This window comes from Mirounga leonina, unplaced genomic scaffold (assembly GCF_011800145.1).
Source record: "Mirounga leonina isolate KUSES-001 unplaced genomic scaffold, KU_Mleo_1.0 Mir_447, whole genome shotgun sequence".
In the NCBI taxonomy this organism is placed as follows: domain Eukaryota; kingdom Metazoa; phylum Chordata; class Mammalia; order Carnivora; family Phocidae; genus Mirounga; species Mirounga leonina.
In genome coordinates, this window is record NW_023270757.1 from 5,608,098 (window position 1) to 5,631,969 (window position 23,872).

Below are 23,872 nucleotides of genomic sequence, written 5' to 3' on the forward strand. Positions count from 1 at the left end.
GTATTTTATTTGCTTGTTTCCTGATTGTAAAATATGCTCCTTGAAGATGGCCAATAAGGGACCCTCAGAGAAACTAGATATTATTGTATGCATTTCTTTCTTTCCACGAAAGAAAGGCTACTATGTTCATCATCAATACATGTCCAGGCAAAACGTAATGCAAAATGTAATGTAATGTATCGTGCAGACAGCTAATGTATTAGGACAGACTGCCCTTGGCTACTAAGCACGATGCATTCACTGGGGTGAAGGAGAGTTCTGTTCTGTGCAGCCATCTGGGGATTTTTTCCAACTAGAAGATCCTTCATCTCTGAAGGCCTTGGAGTCTCTCCGGAAATGAAAGTGAAACGTGGAGGAAAATGAGAGGATGCCTGGCCTGGGCTTGGAGGCCCCTGTCTTCTGCACCTTCCAGTGGCTGAATCATAGTCACATGCCCCATTAAGGGAGGCTGGATAGTGGAAAGTCTAGCGGTATGCCCAGGAAGAAAGGAAAATGAGGCTGGTGAGCGCCTGGCCAGTCTCTGCCACAAGTGACGTGGGATTCTCTTCTGAAAGGATTTGTGAATGCTTACATCAAACAGATTTATTAACCTCCTAGTATTTTCAGAAGTTCCAAATTCCTTCCCTTTGCTTCTTTTTACATCGTGGTGTGTTTTATATCTATACGGTGTTGTATTTTTTAAAAACTTAGTGTGAATTTTCTCAGGTCATAGCATAACTTGATGACTGTCATTGTTCATCTCTGAATAAAACTACCCTGAATACTTAGACTAAGCCATAACCCTAATATTGAGCATTTGGGTTATCTCCATTTGAGAGTGATTATAAATAACATCTGGCCTTCCAATTGTTCCGCGTCTTGTGATGTGCACATTGGCAAAAATAATGTGGAGATCTTTGAGAGAAGCTTAAAGGGACATCATCTGTGGTTGACCTTGAACCATACTCTGCTGTCCCCGTGCTGAAAAACTGCATCGAGGAAAGGCCAGATGCTCTTCCTCCTCTCAGATCCATCTTCTGCTCCTGGTGAAACATTCTGTGGGTGATTTTTGTGTCCCCAGCTTTGTTCATTCTTCTTACTCCCTTGATGTATTCATCTGGACTCCCAGGAGGCAAGCCCCATCTGGGGCCCAGGTTTTGATTTAAAGTTAGGATGCTCTTTGATTCTCCATTGCACCTAAGTTGGATAGCATTTTGAGTTAAAAGCATCAATAATCTACCAAAAAGACCAATTTAATCATCTGAAACAGTTTCTCAGTCCTGGGATAGATGATAATTTGTTGTAATGGACTTTCTTACACATTATTGGACGTTTAGAAGCATCTCTGGCCTCTACTGATTAGAAGACTATAGGAACCCCCAGCTATGACCACTGAAAATGTCTATAGACATTGCCAAATGTCCCCTGGGGGCCAAAGTTGCCACTCATTGAGAACCACTGGCCTAGTTGTACCTCCTTGATATATTTTTTTTGTTTGTTTCCTCATGGGACTGAATGTCTTTCAAATTTATTGACAATTTGTATTTTTAAATTTAGGAATGGCTTGGCATTTACTTCACACATATTTCCTCTTGGATATTCATTCTTTTAGTATTGATATTTAAGAGCTCTGATACATTACAGAGAAGCAACAAAATAATCTAGTGTTCAAATTTGTGCTCTTGAGTCAGATGGCTAGAATACAAATTCTAGCTCCATCTTTTATTATTTTTCTAAGATTATTTATTTATTTATTTATTTATTTGACAGAGAGAGAGGGAGAGAGAGAGGGCGAGCACAAGTAGGGGAAGGGGCAGAGGGAGAGGGAGAAGCAAGCGCCCCTCTGAGCAGGGAGCCTGATGCAGGGCTCGACCCCGGGACTCCAGGATCATGACCTGAGCCAAAGGCAGATGCTTAACTGACTGAGCCACCCAGGCACCCCTAGCTCCACCTTTTATTAATTGTATCATGATTAACAAGTTAGTTAGCATTTTTCTGTATCTTAGTTTCCGCATTTATAACCTGGGAAATATTATAATACCCTACCTCACAGTTGGTGTGAAGTAAAACAGCCTTACCCCTGTGTCTGGCACAAAGTAGCAGCTCAATATTAGAGTTATGATCATTTTTTTAAGTGAATGAGGTGAACAAAATTGGATTATCATCCTTAGTTTGTAAAACTGCACCATTCGTCCACATGTGACGCACATCTCCTACATCTCCTTCACTCATTTATACATTTCATACACTCTTTCATTTGTTCTCTTTTAAATACATAATACACACCTGCGCAACCACCGTACAATTCAAGGACTGGAATATTGACAGTAATAAACATCTACCCATGGGCTTCTCCCGTCCTTCAGAGAGAACCATCATCCTGAATTCTGTGTTCACATTCTTACTTTTGTTTATGGTTTTCTGGGACTTGCTCATGCAAGGAACAAATGGTAACAAGCTACCTCTGTGTTGTCCCATGTGGCTCTAGTTCATTCATACCGCTACCGTATGCAATTCAGTTGTACGATTAGACCACAGTTTGCTTACGTATTTACCTTTTGAAAAGGCATTTGGGTTGTCTCCAGCATTTTCGATGAAGACAGGGCTGCAGTGGCCATTCTGGTACCCATCTCCTGGGGGCCGGTGTATGCTTCTCTCCACCACACAGCTGGCGTGGAATCTCTGGGTCACGACGTATGTGAATATTCTACTCTTTACAGCATAATGCCAAATTGTGTACCCCTTTACGTTCCTACCAGAATTTTACGCGAGCTTCTCTACATCCTCTTCAGCACTTGATGTCATCAGAATTTTAAATTTTTGCAAATCAAAGAGTTACAACATGGCCATAACCTCTTGTGATCTTGATTTGTGTTTCCACGGTGATTGATGAGATTTGAACCTCTTTTTGTATCTTTGTTGGCTGTGTGTATGTCCCCTGCTGTGTCATTTCTGCTCCAGTCTTTTGCCTTATTCTTTTATTAACCATAACTATATCAACCTTTCTATACCATATTAATTTTGATATCTGCTGTTTGGCCTTTGCTTTTTACATTTACCTTTGGACGTTCTTTTTTTTTTTTTTTAATTTGGATCTTGACTGCAAGCTTTTCTGCTGTGCAGGTGATACTGTCATCCTTGTGAAACCGCTGGTGGTGTCTAAAGGTGACCGAGGTTTCTTGACGACCAGCACTCTCCTTGCTGTGGATGGAACAGACAAACCCGAGGAACTACTCTATGTCATCACCTCCCCTCCGCGCTATGGCCAGGTTGAGTATGTCCGCTCTCCTGGAGTCCCCATTACAAGCTTCAGCCAAATGGACATAGCAGGACACACAGTCTGCTATGTACATAAGAGCAAGGCAGCTGTCTCCCGTGACACCTTCAGGTGAGCCCAAAGAAACTTCTCAGAACCCCTTCTCCGAATGAATGCTTAGATAGACCAAAGGTGACAGAAAATGAGTTCTTTTCCAACTCTGATGCAGCAGTGGTCTTCTACTGCCTAGATGTACGAAAGGGGGAGGTTTACAATGAATTGAACAACAGCAAAGCCAGAAAGTGTTTAAATAAAAACAGTTGTTACATATTGTTGTTTAAAAATAAAGCACATCTGGGCGCCTGGGTGGCTCAGTTGGTTAAGCGACTGCCTTCGGCTCAGGTCATGGTCCTGGAGTCCCGGGATCGAGTCCCACATCGGGCTCTCTGCTCGGCGGGGAGTCTGCTTCTCCCTCTGACCCTCCTCCCTCTCCTGCTCTCTGTCTCTCATTCTCTCTCTCTCAAATAAATAAATAAATAAAATCTTTAAAAATAAAAAAATAAAAAAAATAAAAATAAAGCACATCTTAAATCTCAGCTGTTCTAAGGGGAGGGATGTAAAGAGCTGAGAGTCCCAGCTAAAGAGAGACATAGAAAACTAATTTCCTGCTTTTTGGGGGTATCTTTTTCTATCTGAAGAAAGGTATTTAGTAGTAAACATTTGGCACAAGCAGACATTGCCTTTTGTCAGGATATGTTCCAGGAACTATATCATAAAGCATGTTGTATTAAGGTGGATCATGTTTCCCCCTGGAAACAATGTTATAATTGGGGGCTGTGTACCTGTTCAAGAATTCTGTATCAAATAAATCATTGGGATGAATAACAATCCGGTGAAAAGACAAAGATACAACACCAGTGAAAGTCCACATTCATTTAAGACATTGAAGTCTATTTCCAGTCACATAAAGCAAGACAAACTCTAGAGGAGCTGTTATTTAGCAGTTCTCAAAGCTGGTTGATCTCAAGGTCCTTGATAGAAATCCATATCCCCAGGGCTGCGATGAGAATCTAGAAATCTTGGAGTGAGCATCCAGCTCTTATTTCAGCTCAGGTCATGATCTTAGGTTCCCGAGATCCAGCCTCTCATTGGGCTCCACACTGGACGTGGAGCCTGCTTAAGATTCTCTCTCTGCCTCTCCCTCTGCCCTTCCCCGTAACCCCCCTTCCCCGCACTCGCTCACTCTCTCTCTCTGTCAACAAATAAAAAATAAAAAGAATCTAGAAATCTTGGCTGGACTAGCCTTTGGGGGAATCATTGTACATATGCAGTCCTGAGTTTTACCACTTAACATGGAGGCCCTGAGACCATTGGTTCATTTGCCACACTTGAAGAACTTCTGAACCCCAATACAGCTTTCACCGTGTCAGAATACAACTTCCAATGGGGCGCCTGGCTGGCTCAGCCAGAAGAACATGCCACTCTTGATCTCGGGGTCATGAGTTTGAGCCCACGTTGGGTGTAGAGATTACTTAAAAATAAAATCTTAAAAAAAAAGAATACAATATTCAAAAGAGCACTATAAACTAATGTAAATGTAGCATTTATCATAATCATACATTTTCTCTCTCTAAATTCAATATATTTGCTATGATAAACATCGTTTTAATGTCAGGAAAGATGATTTTGCTTGCCTTTCTGGAATTACGATTTGGAAAGATGATTGGGACAATCGACTGTTAAAAAATTTGGGGAAGTTTGAACTAATATTTTCTTTTTTGCTTTTTTTTCTCTTGACAAAATGTCCTTAAGTAGATAATCATTTGGTTGCTCAATATCTAAATAACAATTCAATGTTTGAGTGTTGCTGGGCATTAACTAAAACATCAGATGTGGGGATTCCTTTTCATGCTGGTTCTTCTGCTCCAGAAGTGGTAGAGTAGAGCTGTTAAGACACAGGCTTTGGGGTCAGTTACCACCTCCATTACTTACCGCTCTGTGGTCAAATCACACCTCCTCCTGTGCTCTTGTGTCCTCTTTGTGAAAAGAAATGATGCTCATACTACTTGTTTCACAGGGGTGGTGGGAGGTGTAAATGAGTTTATGCATGTAAAGTACTTTTAAAAATATGTGGCACATAGGAAGAATGAAATAAGTATTAGCTGCTCTTATTACTACTATTATTATTGATATTATTGTTCTTATTATTTATTATATTCTTTCCTTGGCCCCCTTTTTCTGCCAGTGTTTACAATACTAAGATTAATCTTGAAGGAGGAAAGAAATTGTACAAAGAAGAGCGACGATTGTTCTTTTTTTACCTGGTTACTTAAGGAGGTTGGGTGCTCCTTGGCTTAATAAGTGTATATCAGATTCAGGACTTTTAACTTTACGCCCATTTCTGGAACTGCTTATCCCTGTCCATTCCCACTTTCCCCAATCAGTGCCCATGGGAGAGTCTGCGGAAGACGTTAATGACTGTTTGGAGAAACCAGTGAGCCTGCTGGAGAAGCCAATCAATGAATGCATATAGATGTCCAGAAATCAAGCTTAGATATTAATTAGATGGTGGTGAGGAGCAGAGAATGAAATACAAAATTTCTGTATGTGAGGATTGATGATACTCTAAAAATTTCCTAATCCACATCCATAGAAAGTCATACGGGATAACATTTTAGAAATTATTTATCCTAGGAACTTTTAATTTTTATTATTTTTTTTTTAGAGGGGAGAGGGAGAGAGAGAATCTTAAGCAGGCTGCATGCCCAGGGCGGAGCCCGACATGGGGCTTGACCCCACAACCCTGAGATCCTGACGTGAACCGAAACCAAGAGTTGGATGCTTAACTGACCAAGCCACCCAGGTGCCCCAAGAATTTTTTAAATATTTAGATCTTCAAGAGGGTTACTGGGAAGATTGATAAAAATACATTCTTGACTCTCACTCCAGGGAGGTGACATTGCTAAGTCCAGTCTTGGGCCAGAAATCTGTATTTTTCAAAGCTCTCCAGAGGATTCTGACGTAGTCAGGACTAGCAATCACTGGTCTGGTCCAGTCCATTGTTCCAAGTACATTCTATGGAGCTTTGAGGATTTACAGAAGCCGTCTTGGGGCCTCCCAGAGACAGAACATGAAGGAGTTGAATTGGTGAGGCTCTGGGACCCTCACCCTAGTTTATTGATAGAGCTTTGTTTTGGTTCTTTTATTATTTTTTAGTTTGTTTTCCACACTGGGCTCCTGGGCAGGATTTTCTTTTAGCAAAAAGGCTCTGGCTCTATTTCCCAATGTGAGTAATTTGCACCACTGATGATACAAAGATGCAAAATGATGTGGGTTGATACAGGGAGAAAGCAATAAATGACAGGGAATCCAGGGTGAGAAACTAGTCCCTTGTAGTTCTGACAGTCCTCCTAATTGTTTCAAGAAAGAAGTCTCAGGCTGGGGCTCGTATGGTTTTAACAGCTCTTCAGTATTAACTGCTTTCCTTTTTAGCAGACAGTACTGGCCTTGGGTTCCAAGCCATTGGGCCACAATACCTAGCTAGAATTAAAAACACTGTTTTCTTGCATTTATTTTTGCAGTATTTATGGTGATTAGGTTTTTAGTAGTAAACATTTTCAGCTTTTCTAGTTAAAAGATTGCCTCTTAAATACATTTATTTAAGTACAAGAGTGAGGTGACCTAAAGCAAAATAGTAATAAGAATACAGGTCGTACAAGAAGATGGCAAAAATTATGAAGGTGTTTGAAGGACTCAAGACTAGGAAACAAGGGTCGAAAAACATTGATTTAGTCCCATCCCTTCATTTACGCATAGGAAACATAGTATTGCTTGAAGGGTGCCTGGGTGGCTCAGTCGGTTAAGCGACTGCCTTCGGCTCAGGTCATGATCCTGGAGTCCCGGGATCAAGTCCCGCATCGGGCTCCCTGCTTGGCGGGGAGTCTGCTTCTCCCTCTGACCCTCCCCCTCTCTCAATAAATAAATAAAAATCTTAAAAAAAAAAAAGGAAACCTAGTATTGCTTGAATACCTGCGATGCCTCAGGCAGTGTACTAGACTCCCTTTTGTCTATCATTTCCCTTAAGCCTTACGCCACTACCTTGAGACAGATATGTTCCCACTTTATGCACGAGAAAACCAAGGTTCCAAGAGGCATTGAAAGTCATCTACATTGACGTAACTGAGTATCAGCTGCACTGGGGAGAAGATCTCATTTTTAAGAGATTTTTCCATTGTAGCAAAAATTCACGGAGAAAATGCACCTGTGTGAAGAAACCTCAGTGGGTCATTCTGATGTTTGGCGGGCAGTTTTACATGTTTATAATGGAAGAGCCTAACATCTGCCCAAGACCCTTGTTTTAATCTTGTCATTTCACTCCCCCAGTCATGGGCTGCTGTGTTGTTTGTCGAGCGGAGCTAAACCAAAGCTGAAAGTCGGTCTTAATGAATTAAGTGTGTGATCGTGGTGCTTTTTAAAAATTAAATATATGCAACCAATCTAATCACCCAAATTTATGTTGCTTGCTGTTAAATCTGGCAAGGAATTTGGCTGGGTAGAGGAGATAAATTCTGCGGCAGAGGATTTTTGCCCCCTTCTCTTTTTTAATGTAAGATATGGCAGCATTAATTAAACGGGGGAGTTTAATGGTCAGATTTTACCTTCTGCAAAAATATTTTGTGAATCCTAAATTTCCCCTGCATTGTTTGGTGCTGCTGGCCTGGAAGAAAGATTTGGCAGCACATTCGAGGACAGATGACACCAAGTGATTAGCAAGCTGACTTCAGCTGCTGCCAGCCGGGGACTAAAAGAACATGCTAATGTCCTCCATTTTGACATGCTGGCTGGACTTTGTTTTTTTTTTTTTCCTGAGGAACTGGCTCTATTTATGATTCCATTTTTATCTTTTAAATGCCATGACAGATGGCAGATTCTTCAGCCAACTCTATTGCCAGGAAATGCAGAAAGCCTGAAAGCACCATGGTAATGGTGAAATGAGACCAGGCAGGCACCCTAGACAAATCTGAGAGTCATTCCCCAAATTTCATGAGGACAGTGGTCAATCCTGGCTGTATCTCTTTTCAGGGGGAGCTTAATGAGGAAAATTAAACAAAAACGGATCCCCAGAAGAGGCTGCTACCTTGATACCACCAGCTTCTTAACCTTGGAATGGCACTGTTGTTTTAACACTTGAAAATAGATCTGGAAGGTTTCTTTGGGGGCAGCGGGGGAAAGCATTTGGAAGATCATCTGGTCAACCTTGGCAGACGCGAACAGCACTGACCTTGGTGCCCTTGTTCTGCTAGGCTTATTTTGACCGGGAAGCCAACCATGACCATTCACCCTGTCTCCCTCTGATAATGTTTCTCTGCCTGTGACTGGTTTGCATTGTTACTTGTGAAAGTGGAATGAGGTGTTTGATCCAGTCATGTTTAGAAATTTCATCCTTTTTACCACTGGCTTATTAGCTTTCGGTCAGCACAGGCAGCTGCCTCGGTGTCCCAGCTGGGAACACTGGCCTCAGTAAACATATTTCTTACTCTTATATGGTCCCTGGCTTCCCTTGCCCTCAGTCCCATCTGTCTGATGGCAGGCTGCCGATTTCCAACGTGGTCAGATCCCATCATCAGGCAGGGAGGAGTCTGAGACGGACAGCCTGAATCATAAGATAATTTTAGTGTCCTCACGCAGGTCATGCATTGGTAGATAATTATGGCTCTCCTGAGACTGAGCTTCGAGGCGTTTTCAGAATTCAGTCTCCATAGGGGAAAGTCGGAATGCCCCCCGTGACTCACTCAAGCACCCCTGAAGCTCCTTACTCCCGATCCCCATCTCTCTCCGCCTTTCCCCTTTCTTTTCCACCCATATTTGACATGCTTTTAATGGGGCACAAATTCTTTAATTTCCGTGAATCATACTAATACTAAAAATGCATTTCTTTTCACTTAAATTTGTGCTACTCTATAATAACAGCTGATTTAAAACTTTCCACAAGAGCACATTGTGAGATAGGGACCTGATAGAGAATAGAGAGCCAATTTGTTTGAAATGGGAGGCGTGGAACATGTTTCTGGAGGGGTGAAGTGGAGAAAAGAGAAATTGGAGACACCAAGGGAATGCCTAGTCTCCTTTTCTTTTACTTCGGGTTAGATGATAGGCTCCAGGGAAGGAGACCTGAAAAAGGAACAGGAAAACAACGGCATAAAAGCATAATTCCATGAAAAGCTCTCACCGAGAAATAGATCATGATTTTCATTTTAAAAATGCATATCACTTAACATTTGAAACTGCCAAAGTGACTAATAAGTACAAAGATGACGAACACACAGATACTTTTCTGGGTGCGTTTCTTCTTGCTTTTTCAAAAATAACTAATTTTGTAAACACTCATGATCCAGCAATGAAATTCTCCTGTTTGCTTCAAACATACTTAGTAAACGTTTAGCTTTACAAAAGAAAAACTGATTGTTTTGTTTTAAGGAAACTATGTGATTTCACTCAGTGTACAATTTTAAAGTTAGTATCTTTGTTCAGATTGTAAAAATAATGCTGTGGAGAAAAAAACCCAGGTTATATTCTTTAGAAGTCAAGGCGTGTGAAATGTCAAAAATTTGCTTTATTTGAAATTTTCCACTTACTGAGTTCACTTAGCAAAAAGGAATAGATTCGTTTTTCCGTGCATCACATCGTATTTTTCCTTGTAGGCAGTCTTATCTAGATAATTAGAAAGCTCAAAAATTTTAGCTTAGCCTTCAAAGTGAAATCTTTGCTCAGCCAAACTCCTGTTCCTTTCCTTTCTGTTCAGCTGCTCCTTTCTCTGAGCCCTCTTCCTCAGGCAGGCTGGTTGACTGTTTGTGCTCATACAACCTGGTTTCAAGCAAAGCATCAACCCTTAAACCCTGAAGGACAAGACACATTTTACAAAGAGTAAAGAACTTGTTAGTCAAATTTGTCAGATTAGTAAAATAAATATAAACCTCGTATCTTCTCTAGTTAAAAAGAAAAAAAAAAATCCGAAGAAAATTCTTCTATAATTTCAGGTTATATTCTACGAAAACATTTTTTTAGAGATTTTTTTTTTTACATCTGTGGAATATAAGAGTATCTCCTCCATGAATATTTCTAGCAACCACAGTACATGGAGAAAAACTAACAGATACAACTCCATGATTATTTCAAAGTTCACCTCTTTGGTCTACAGTGAATTTGTCGACTCCACATGGGAGTAGTGGTTTGCTAACTTTTTGGAGTTTCAGTAGTGCCTTTGGTTTGCTTAATTTCACGATACTCTCAATTGCCTTTCAAATCAAACTTACACATGGACATGTTCTAAAGATCATTTCGATTGGTTTTTGTGTTGACATTGGCAGTGGTGGGTGGGCTGGATTTAGTGATCAATAAAATCAAAAGCACATTATGGAATCACAAATCCAAGGGTGTGTGAGTACCTTGAGTTGGTATCATTTGAGCTCTCTCTTTATCATTCTGCAGTGGTGCTCAGGTACCACAAGTCTGTCTTTGTGGTTTGTTAAACTGGCCTGTATTAAAAACTCTGTAAGAGCAGGAGGTATGGGGTCCAGAAACCTGGTTCTAATCCCAGCTCTGTCTCCTGCCTGCCTTATGATCTCCCACTACGTTGTGTACCTTTCTGCCGTAATTTTTTTTTTCTTTAAATTAGGTAAGTAATCCTTGTCTAGCGTAACTCCCATATATATTGTAAGGGGCAAATGTAGAAGCACAGGAAAAATATGAGATTAGAGCATCACATGATATTTTAAAGTTAGATGGTCCTTAGCAATCGTCTGGTCCAATCTTTTACTTTCCAGAAGGGTGAAAATGAGGCCCGGGGAGGGGAGATGAGTTAGGCATGATTACGTGGCTGAGTAAAGTGATTTGCTGTTAAGAAATTTACCATGAAGGGATGCCTGGGTGGCTCAGTCAATTAAGCGTCTGCCTTCGGTTCAGGTCATGATCCCAGGGTCCTGGGATCGAGTTCTGCATTGGGCTCCCTGCTCAGCGGGGAGTCTGATTCTCCCTCTCCTGCTCCCCCTGCTTGTGCTCTCTCTCTCTCTCTCAAATAAATAAATAAATAAATAAAATCTTTTTTAAAAGAAGGAATTTACCACAAAAATACATGAATAAAATGAAATAGCCAAAATCAGTCATTGGATTGGCCCCCAATTACCAGTCTTAAAAGCTTACCTTATTAAATGCCTACAAAGAAAATACAGTTGCAAAATTATAAGCATATAAAATGAATGTACTCTTCAAACTCATGCAAGGGCTCTACTTGTATGTGAAATTCCTATTTGGGGCAAGGGATTCTAAATGCTGACGAGCCTGAGAAATCCCACTGGCAGAATTAGGCTGCTCCATCACATGAGTCTGCCGCCAGTGTCGAGAAAATACTTTTGGGCATAGAATGTTGTAGGTAATTGGTATGCTACCTAGTGACTGGTTTAACAGATAGACCAGTGTCCTTCTGAAGGATCTGCCCTTGGGTTTTCATTTGAGTCCCAGCACGACATGTCCTTAAGTAAAAGGTGTGTATTGTTATCATTTCATTCCAGTAGATGGTGACACAAGATTACATGCTGAAGGCTGCCCTTGCCTCTCTTTTTTTTTTTTTTGATGCTCTGTCAACATTTTATTTTTTTTATTTTTTATTTTTTGTACTTTTTGTACTTTTTTTTTATTCTTATGTTAATCCCCATACATTACATCATTAGTTTTAGATGAAGTGTTCCATGATTCATTGTTTGTGCATAACACCCAGTGCTCCATGCAGAATGTGCCCTCCTCAATACCCACCACCAGGCTAACCCATCCTCCCACCCCCCTCCCCTCTAGAACCCTCAGTTTGTTTTTCAGAGTCCATCATCTCTCATGGTTCGTCTCCCCCTCCGATTTCCCCCGCTTCATTCTTCCCCTCCCGCTACCTTCTTCTTCTTCTTCTTTTTTTTTTTCTTAACATATATTGCATTATTTGTTTCAGAGGTACAGATCTGAGATTCAACAGTCTTGCACAATTCACAGCGCTTACCAGATGCCCTTGCCTCTCTTTGCCAGATTCCTCGTCAGCAATGGCCTGCAGACCAAACACGGGCTGTTTGAGATCACACTGGAGACTGTGGACAGAGCCTTACCTGTGGTGACCAGGAACAGGGGGCTGAGACTGGCCGAAGGCGCCACGGGCCTGCTTTCCCCTGACCTCCTCCAGCTGACCGACCCTGACACCCCAGCGGAGAAGCTCACCTTTGTGTTGGCCCAGCTCCCACAGCACGGCCAGCTTCACCTGCGGGGGACAGAGCTGCTTCGACACAACTTCACTCAGCGGGATGTGGACAGCAGGGATGTGGCCTACAGGCACCTGGGAGGGGACTCCCGGGTTGACTGCTTTACCTTTGTGGCCACAGATGGGACAAACCAAGGCTTTGTCGTGGCTGGGAGAGTGGGCCAAGAGCCTGTGTCGTTCACCATCCAGGCAAGTATGGCAAACTCACAGGTCATTGGCACAGATGTAGAGAAAACAACTTTTCTCTATTCCTTCCTTCTTCCTTTTTTTTTTTTTTTAAAGATTTTATTTATTTATTTGACAGAGAGATACACAGCGAGAGAGGGAACACAAGCAGGGGGAGTGGGAGAGGGAGAAGCAGGCTTCCCGCGGAGCAGGGAGCCCGATGCGGGACTCGATCCCAGGACCCTGGGATCATGACCTGAGCCGGAGGCAGACGCTTAACCCACTGAGCCACCCAGGCGTCCCGACCTTCCTTCTTTCATTAAAATATGTGCTGTGCAGTGGGTCTACTGCATGCCAGGCATATTAATATGGACAAAATAATGCAAGGCATCAGACATATTCATATGGACAAGACAGATGCGGTGCCTGCATGCAGGCTATGAGCAAGAGTCCGTGGTAAGACAGAAAGAAGCAGAAAACATGGGCTTTGGAGTCAGACTTGACTAGGTTGGAATTTATTGACTAGGTCTGCCATTTATTAGCTGTATGACCTTAAGAGAGTCCTTTAACTCTTCTGATTCGACCTTTCCTCCTTTGAAAACCAGGCCTTCTAGCATTGTGGTGAGAATAAAATCAGATTAGATATGGTGGGCACTAGTATATGGCCTGAAATATATTAGATATTCGATATCTTGTCCCTACTGTTGTAATATCTAAGTGTACTATTATGACGCTGCCTGTTGGTTCTCATCATCTACCGGCATTTTAACGGTTTTCCATTGAACACATGAAAACGTACAAGGCAACATCAATATTACACGTGAAATGATGGGAAAGCAACTGTAGCAGCTACGAGTGTTGGAGCGTTAGCTGTGGGTCAGACCCACTTCATGTAAAGCTCATTTCTTTCTCAGGGAGTTTTATTATCCACATTTAATAGGTGTTCAGGAGTTCACAAGGTCAATAATGTGATGAAAACCATATAAAGACCCCCAGTCTTTCTGATCCGCAGTTCTGTGCCCTTCCTCTGGCACCGCTCTGCCACAGTTGTGCTGACTAGTAGGATGATTTGGGGAGGGCATAATGTGTTTTTCTTTTTTTAGTCAAAACACATCAAGCATGCTCTGTTTCTTACACCCTGAATCCACTCTCCTTCGATGTAGTTTATCCTGTTCTACCCACTTCTACCAACTGTAGAAGAGATAAATCTGCGGGCCACTGCAGGATACCTTCTGATTGTGTAAAATAATCATAATTTTCCCTTTCTCTTTAGTCTCTGTATTGGTCAGCGTTTTCCAGGGGAACAGCACAAATGGGATGTATATAGAAAAAGGAAAGGAAAAAGAGATTTATTTTCAGGAATTGGCTCACCATTGTAGGGTCTAACATGTCCAAAATCTGCAAGGCAGGCCAGCAGGATGGAAATCCCAGCAGGAATTGATGTTGCAAGTCTCAGTCCCAAAGGCAGTCTGGAGGCAGAATTGCTTCCTATCTAAGGGACCTCAGTCTTTGCTCTTAAGGTCTTCAACTGATTGGCCAAGGCCCACCCACATTATGGCGGGTAATCTGCATTACTCAAAACCAACCGACTGAAATGTTAATCACAACTAAAAAATACCTCACAGCAACATCCAGCCTGCTGTTTGACCAAACAAGAAGCATCATAGCCAGCAAAGTTGATGCATAAAATGAACAATCACAGTCTCTATCTAAGGTGGGATCTGAGTAGAAAGGTGGGGAGTCATGGTAACATAGAGTGGATGCTGGATGAGTCTTTGGCTCTAGGAAGGCCCAGAAAAATGTCATAAAATTATGATGCACTGGGAGAAGAGAGAAGGTACTGATATCATTGACACAGTATTAAAGAAGTACTTTGTATGTTGTAAAATTATTTTTAATTATATGTTTTAATTGTTATTTGTCTCATCCCACTCTTCAATCTATTAATGTATTTTTTCCTGACTCCTCACTGCTCTCACTAGGTAGAGAAATGTCACTATATTGTCCAACAAGTAATACTTTTCTCAGTCTATTTGGCTGCAAATTTATAGGAGTTATACATTCTAGTACGGGCATAAGAGTTCCTTCCTACCCTGTAGAGTAGAGAAGGAAAAGAGAGTAGAATTTAGAAGTAGTATCAGCCTGGGTGAGCCTGGGTGGCTCAGTCGTTAAGCGTCTGCCTTCAGCTCAGGTCATGGTCCCAGGGTCCTGGGATCGAGCCCCGCATCGGGCTCCCTGCTCAGCGGGAAGCCTGCTTCTCCCTCTCCCACTCCCCCTGCTTGTATTCCCTCTCTCGCTGTGTCTCTCTGCCAAATAAAGAAATAAAATCTTAAAAAAAAAATAAAGAAGTATCAGAACTTAAATCAGGCCTGTCCCAACACCAACACTCATCTTACAGAGCACGGTTATTGTGAGAGAGTGATCTCTTGGGTAGTTGCAGAATTTACTGATAGGAAAGTGTTGGATATATGTTGTAAAGACTCTTTTTCATCCAAAGTACGAGGTATGTTTTGCCATACAATACAGTTATGTGTAGATAAGGAAAGCCTCAAACTTTCTCCCATAATTCCCCCCAATTTTCTGGTCTTTCAGAGCAGAGAGGTCAGGCAGTTTAGGAATTAAGTGGCGGATGCCCCTCAGTCTCTTGCCTTCAAGAGCTTCTTTGGTAAGACGATCTACTGTCCACCACTGAGTCACGAGTTTGTCCAAATAAATCTCGCAAGCGGGGGTGCACCACTCTTATGGTCCCATCCTGAGTGGAACCGAGGGCAAAGCTGCGGGACTTCACAAGGGTAAAACACAGCTGCGTTCTGCTGATACCAGCGTGCACAGCCTGACATCCATGTTGTAGGAAATCACGGCTGTCTGACCGGGACACTGCAGTCTTGCTGCAGTGAGTCTTGTACTCTTCTCTAAATGGGGATGGGGCTGGTGGTGAGGGAGGAAGGACCAGTGTCGCTGCTTTCTATGGTTTGCGCGTGTTTGGGATGATTTTCAGTGAACCCAAGTTCTCAAAGGATGTAGCCTTTTTTCTTTAAAAAAAAAAAAATGCCTTGGACTCCAATATTTTCAAATGCTTCTGATCTACTAAGCCAGAAGACCTATTTTTGAAGAAGTTTAATGAGACTAGGGGCAGGTGTGACCAAAGACACAATAGGAGACCATGTAACCAGAGTTTTTATTTTTAAAAATATATTAAATATACAATAAAAATTTTAATATAAAATATATATAAATTATATTTATATAAAGATTTAAATATAAACAAATTAAATATATATATAAAAATATATATATTTTAAAAAATATTTTTAAAACAAATGATCACAACAGCCATTTATTCCTTTTGTAGCACTTTTGATTTTAAGGAAAATACAACATAAAAAAAAAACCCACATCTGCATTCAGCTGGTTATAACATTGAGGATTTCTTTCATGGCTCTGAGTATTTTTATTTTTCTCACCTGCCATTCACCATCTCTCTTACTGGCCTACTGGCCATCATGGTTGAAGGGGCTTCTCCCCCAAAAGGCCATGATAACTATTTGACTCCCTGCCTCCCACCCAGTTGCATAGCTCTGAGGTTGTCATGCACACTTTTTAGGAGAAGAGAATGACTGTAACTTTTGAAAATTGTTGTTGCTTTTTTTTATTTGTAAAATAATTGTTTATTGTAAAGAATTCATAAGCTACAGAAAGGGACAAGAAAGAAAAATCCTTCATAATCATACCACTCAAAGATAACTACTTTTGGGGCACCTGAGTGGCTCAGTCAGTTAAGCGTCTGCTTTCGGCTCAGGTCACCATCCCCGGGGTCCTGGATTGAGCCCCCGAGTCAGGCTCCCTGCTCAGTGGAGAGTCTGCTTCTCTCTCTCCCTCTGCCCCTCCCCCTGCTTGTACTCTCTCTGGCTCTCTCTCAAATAAATAAAATTGTAAAAAGCAAAAAACAAACAAAACAAAGATAACTACTTTTGGTGGCTTCCTTTCATTCTTTTATGCTGTGCAATTAAAAAAAAAGGGAGGATATTATATGTACTATCAAGCATATTGCCTGTTTCTACTCTTCATGATGTTATAAAAATTTCCTAATGTCATTAGATCTTTCTTGAAAACATAATTTTTAAAGGTTGAATAGCGTTCAGTGTCAGGTAGAGATGGTTTATAAATCCGCTGTTGGACTTATAGTTTTATGGATTTTTTTGTTAATTGCTATTATAAATTATATTTAATGAACATATATATGTATATATGTGTATATATACATGTATGTATACCCGCACACATCTTGTGTACATATCTAATTATTTTTGCAGGACATACTCAAAAAAGTGGAAGTTTTGATCAGTGTATATATACATTATATACATATATATATATATGCCAAATTTAAAATTTTCACTAATTTGCACCCCTCCAGCAAAAGATAAAAATGCCTGTGCCTCTAAACAGTTACCAATATGATGTATGATTATTTTTGTAAGTAAAAAAAGAACCTTGCTAACCTGAGAGGGAAAAAAATATTTGGTTGTTAGAAAATTCCATATAGAAATACATAATGAAGCCTGATATTTCCCCCACCCCAAGACAACTGAACAGGTTTGTGTAAATGCTCCCAGAATTTTGTCTATGTCTGTATGAACATATAGATGAACAAAAATGGTACTATAGTCATCTCCTATTCTACAACTTACTGGGTTTTTTTGTTGTTGTTGTTGTTGTTTTTACCAGTTCACACTCAGTTGTAGAAATTATTTATTTTCAGTTCCTCCTACCTCGGTATTTAAAATAGCTGAATAATAGTTTATTACATCATCCTATATATCATCCCATACAAGACTCTACAAGTCTTATCATGGCACTTACTCTTTACTTAGCTAGGGTGAACCGAGATTTACTACAGTATCATTCTGGGATAAATGAAGTTAAGAATTGAATGGTTAGGAGTAATAGGAATGGAGACCATGGTCCCATACTTGTTTTCCAGTATGAGTGGTGAACTGTGCTTCTCCATTCAAACCTGCTCCTTCCCTAACTTCCAACAGTCATTTGCAAGATGGACCGAGCTTCGTACCATACCTGAGTGAGGCCTTTTGCCGTGCTTGAGCCTCTGTGCCTCTTGCACTCATGAGCAGTTGCCCATCCACTCAGTATTTTTGCAAATTGAGTCTACCTGTTTAGTTACCTGGTTCTCATCCTCAGTGAATTAAATACACAAATGCCTATAAATAATCACTTTTCAATTTTTTCTTAAGTATCTCAGGGTTTTTTTGGTTTGTTTTGTTTTTAAGAGCGAGAGAGTGTGTGTGAGTGGGAGGGGAGGGACAGAGAGAGGGAGAGAAAGAATCTTAAGCAGGCTCCATGCTCAGTGTGGAGCCGACTCAGGGCTCGATCTCACAACTCTGAGATCAAGAGTTGGATGCTTAACCAGCTGAGCCACCCAGGCGCCCCAGTGTTTCTGTTTTTTATCCAACATTTATGCCATTTGAGCAAAGACGTGCCCCCAAAACGTTCAATGCATTCGTGATGCATATCCTTATGTATATCTTTATAAGCTTATTTCTGTATATCACCAAATACTGGGAAAATGGAAGAATCCTCCTCTGGAGCTAATGTTAAGTTTGCAGTACAATTTTGGGGTCAATTTTAATGTATTCATTCAACAAGTATCCCTTGAGCTGCTCTTCCGGTTCAGGCGCTATGCCAGGTGCAGGGAATAAAGGGAGGGGTAGGGGTGGAGACATGATGTCTGCCATCAGGGAGATTATGTCCTAATAGGAGAGCCAGACAATGGACCATTAACAAAGCTGGGTCAAAGTTTACAATGGAAAGTTAGCCTTTGTTCCAGGCATTATGATATTTACTGAGGATACTGTGAACGAGCCAGCCTTTAGCAGAAATGAACAAATGAGGAGGGTAGGGAATCTGAAATTTGGGATAGATTATCATTGTTAACCATTAAGACCCTATATTGCTTGGAGATGAGAAACCTTTGTATAAGATTGTACATAATTATTGACTATCCAGGTTGACCAGTTGGACAAAACAGCCCCCTACATCACACACTTGAATTCCCCTTCTCAAGTGGGGCTCCTGAAAAATGGCTGTTACGGGATTTACCTCACTTCCCACGTGTTGAAGGCATCAGACCCTGACACCGATGATGATCTGATCATCTTTAAGATTTTACGAGGCCCCCAACATGGACATCTGGAGAACACAACAGGTACTGCCTTCCTTAATCCTTGTAATTGCTCATCTTAAAATACCCCATAGCTGGCAAAGCTAGAGAGTAATTTAATTAAGTGTAGGCCTATTTGGTAAACATTCCCCAGGGCTTACTGATAGGTGCAGTTTATAAATCAATATTGGTGCTAAAGAGGGTTTGAGGCTGAGCTTTCCAAAATTCATCTTGAGTGGGAGAATCAAATACCGATACACAGCTGTTTATTGTTTACAATTCTTTTTAACATCCAGATTATAATATATTCAGAGGAACACACAGCGTCAGGACCCATTTCATACTTGTGACTAATTTTCTTTTTATCAGGAATTCTAAATGTTGTCAGTTCATTAACAAAAAAAAAAAAATTGGGAGGGGTATAATGGTTTCTCCAGATTGTATATTATTTCTGCTTTATGAAGACAATGATCAAAATATGTCACTAAAAAGGATGGCACAGAATTAGAGATTTTATTACTGTATCTTCCTACTTTCCCTCTATTTTTATATTTTCTTTAAGGCACAATATTTCTGAGCCAAAGTAAATTTTAAAGCTAATTTAAGCTTATTGCATATGAGTTTTAAGATGCTTGCAATAATGTTAATTTCTTTAAAAATATATACTTCGGCTGTTTTTAAAGCTGTGCTTAAAATAAAATAGCCATATAATTTATCAGCTTTTACTTAATATTTTGTTTGACTCCCCTTGAAATTCATTCCTTTCTTTCTTGTAGGTGAATTTATCCATGAGAAATTTATCCAAAAGGACTTAAACAGTAAGACCATTCTTTACATCATTAACCCATCTTTGGAAGTGAATTCAGATATCATGGAATTTCAAATCATGGACCCCACAGGGAACTCTGCGACTCCTCAAATGTAAATGATTTTGCTTATTTAGTGGTCTTATACATAATGTCCAGAATGTATCTGATTATGAATGTGAAATATTCTTTTCAAACAAAATCCAAAGATCAATTGGTAGGCCATTTTAGAAGCTCACATCGAATTTATTTTGGAGAAAGAGTTTTCTTTCTAATGTATGATAATGGGAAAGCCAGTAGCCTTATAGGGTATGGGAATATTAAAAAGTTAAGGTATAGAGTGCTGGATCACTCATATTACTCATGTAAATGCATATACTTTTGCACACAGAGCGGTTTCTGTCTTGATAATTCACTCACATCCAGGACTGAGCTTGCAGGCTCATGGACAAATCGTGCAGCAAGAGGTCACTCTAGGACTGTGTTAGTAACCAGTCTTTGAAAATACCTACAGCACGAAGAATGGGGTAGTCAGGAAGGGTCCGCAAAACATCTCTTACCTCCAAAGAAACAAACAAACAAAAAAACCTCCCAAATGATTACTTGTGACTGCTTCTATAAATTAATAAACAGATCACAGGTAAGATGAAGACAGTGTAAAAGGGAAAATAGACTTGGAAAAATACTAAGGGACACTTCGAAATTGTATGAAATGTACAACAAGGGTAACATCCTCACAATGAACAAGATGAACCATCCTAATATTTCTGACTGGGCCCCTGTTCTAAATTTCTCTTGAATGTAGAGCTTTAATAACTTACCAGTTATCAGATAATCACAGAAATGTTAATCAGAGTCCGATTCTCCTTATGCTGTGTTTTTCTTTTAAAATTTGACACCCTTCCCAGTCCTCTCATAGAAAAGTTGCTCATTTATCCAAATTTCAGTGTTTGCTGTAACCTCGTAAAACCACACACCGTAAGCGGTACAGCCCCTTTCTGTACCTTTTATGACAGAATATGGACAAAGGAAGAAAACAAATTCACCTCTGTTCTCGCCATTCTTAGTTTTTCTGACCCTGAATTGTAGTTCCAACAATTGCCAGCAGAGGTCTCTATAGTCATTGTTAGAAAAATGTATCCTCAGCAAAATTCATTCCCGGAGTCCCGCCTCCATCTGCTCTGATAAAGGGTAGTACCTGGCTCAGATTCATAACATTCACAGATTTTTATTGAGTGGCTATCATATGCCAGGTTCACAGTACTAGATGCTGAGGAAATAGGCATGAATAAGGAAGACCTGGGCTTTGCCATTAAAATATAATCATGAGAGACGATGGACTCTGAAAAACAAACTGAGGGTTCTAGAGAGGAGGGGGTGGGAGGATGGGTTAGCCTGGTGGTGGGTATTGAGGAGGGCACATTCTGCATGGAGCACAGGGTGTTATGCACAAACAATGAATCATGGAACACTACATCTAAACTAATCTAAAACTAATGATGTAATGTAGGGGGATTAACATAAGAATAAAAAAAAGAAAAAATAATATAATCATGAGTTTATAAAATTAAAATGGAGGACCGCCACCCATTAAACTGATCTTGTCCAAGAGAGATGATTCCTTGGCCTTACTTTATAGAAAATTTCTTTATAGAAAATATATTACCAAATTGCAATTTCAGACGAGTGTCTTCCAGTTCTCAAGAAAATGAAAAAAAGTCCTGCTCCAAAATCATTAATAAATTGATTACATTTGCTTTTTAATAATTCAACTAAAGAACAGGACTATGGGCCGGACTTGTTGGTGACCTAATGCTCACCGCTGCGCCTCCACATGTGAACGTAGCTTGGCTGACAGGATTTTTTTTTCTCCCGCAGTGGTGCTAGATCGATGCTACTTCAACTGCACACCCTTTTCATTCCTCACTGTTACAAAGGACATTGCTTTTGAAGATGATTTATGTTGTTAAGTAATTCTCAAATTCATAGGAGGGTCACAGAAGAATTTATAACCTTAATTGAGGCTCTTTTAAATAGACTCCTGCTTCTGTGATATCAATTTTCATGTACCTTGCTAAAGGGATTTCTAAATCAGCTTGAAATGATTGGAACCAACGGAACAAGATGATGCAAAACATGCCTGCCAGGGGTTAACCCAGAAGTCATTCGGATTTGATTCTGACATATAGTGTTTTCTTTAGAGGAGGAAGGGGAGATAGAAATTACTCAGCACTTCCCTTCATAATTTGTGAGTGGTGTAATTGTCCCTAACCTCATTTATAAATAGATGGTTTTTGGAGCAAGAAGCCCATTATTCCAGTACGAAACAATGTTGTGAATAGTCGTCTTTCCAAAACAGCCCACAAGAGCCTAGTTATATGCACAATATATATAACAGGTATTTGCAGTACAATTGTTTTCTACTCTGTTTCTTCCTTTCATTTTTTTTTTTTTAAGATATTGTTTATTTATTTGAGAGCGAGAGAGCAAGTGAGAGCACAAGCAGGGGGAGGGAGAGAGGGAGAGGGAGAAGCAGACTCTCCACTGAGCAGGAGTCTGATGCACGGCTCGATCCCAGGATCCCGGAATCATGACCTGAGCTGAAGGAAGACGACTGAGCAAATGAGACACCCAGGCGCCCTCTACTCTGCTTCATTGCTCTTCTTTAATCATCACAACCACCAATCAGTTAGATACCATCATAATCCAGAGTTTATACACGAGAAAACTGAAACACGGAGATAGGAAGTGACTCATCTAGGCTCATGTAACTAATTAGTGAAGGAGCTGGGATTCAGGCCCGGGATGGGTGGCTCTCGAGTCCACGGTTTTCCTTATTGCACTAAAGAACTGGTTGCCCTCTCTTAACAAGTCAGCTAAACTGGCCTCCTGGGAAAGGAGCGGCAAACTTTATCTCCCTTCTTTCTCTTCAGTCATTGGCCACCTAGGCAGCAAAAAAGGAGGAATCCATACTCTTCAAGGACTTTATGTTTTAGGTTTTTTTTTAAAAAAGTAAGTTACAGCTATTAGTATGAATGTGTGCTCCATGTCCAACACACTGGGAATTATGGCATAGATAACAAACAAAAAGCCACTGGACTTAGAGTCAAAGAACAGGGTTCGAGCTTCAGGTCTGCCATTGACCTAGGTGATGGTGCAAGCCTTAGTTATCTCTTCTGTCAGATGAGGGCGATACCACAATTTGTTAAGAGAAACAAATGAGATAACACATGTGAGAGCATCTTGTACATTTAAAGTCTTTGACAAATGTAACTTGTGGTGGTGATTGCTGTTGTTCACTCATATGAGTACAAGACTGACTATTTGAAGAAGTGTCCTGGAGACATCAGGTGGCCCATCTCTAATTAGAAATCGATTCTGAGATGATTCACAAAGTAAACAGTCAATATGCTTCTTCATCAATAAGCTAAGTCTTGTGTAATTTTATGTTCTTGTTTGGCTTGGACAGGATGAATAGATTAATATTCCATTTATTTGGAGGGGTGAAAACCTTCTGTAATAAAGCTAAAGGGAACATTGGGTACAATCTGGAGCAGAAAGGAGGCTCTTTTAAAAACCAAGAGGGACCCATGTTCAGAATCTTGATTGCTAGTAAATTTTTGCTATTGCAACATTTCTATAGAATATTAAATCTGAAGGGCCAATAGATATTCCACAAGAAAAGGTGTTAGGAAATCGCGATTTAATCAAGTTGTTGCTAGCTAGCTAGCTTGCATGCTCTTTAACTACATCACATCCCAGAATCATGGAGATGCTCCTATGGGAATTTCTGCAACAGGGATATAGTATGTAGCATATCTCAACTTGATTTGACTATAGAACCACCACTACCCCACCCCAGACTCGCTCATGGAGCAAATTGTTCATGGAATACATTTGGGAGACATTTTATCGTAAATAGAAATTATTTTATAACACGGAGATTCATGGAAATTTGCATAAAGATTTAGATTTGGCCAAGTGCCTAAATTCAGGCACTGTGCTAGGTGCTTTCACACGTGTTGTCTAATTTAATCTGCAAAATACAATCCTCTGAGGGTGATAAGGAAATCAGGCTCAAAGCATTTAAGTAATTGGCCAGAAGTCACGAAAGGAGTAAATGGCAGAGCCGGAAGTGAACCCTGACCTCGAGACCTCAGAGTGAGCGCTCATCTTATTGGCTCGTGCCTTGGCGA

General features: G+C 40.5%; 1 protein-coding gene across 1 annotated transcript in view; it reads left to right on the forward strand.

Moving 5' to 3' along the window:
- Positions 1-23,872, forward strand: part of FREM1 (FRAS1 related extracellular matrix 1) — a 236,825-nt gene that overhangs the window by 180,663 nt on the left and 32,290 nt on the right. The window contains exons 27-30 of the mRNA XM_034987965.1: positions 3,103-3,367; positions 12,302-12,716; positions 18,717-18,915; positions 19,647-19,791. Of these exons, the coding sequence (XP_034843856.1) occupies positions 3,103-3,367; positions 12,302-12,716; positions 18,717-18,915; positions 19,647-19,791 (1,024 nt within the window). The remainder of the gene's footprint in view (positions 1-3,102; positions 3,368-12,301; positions 12,717-18,716; positions 18,916-19,646; positions 19,792-23,872) is intronic.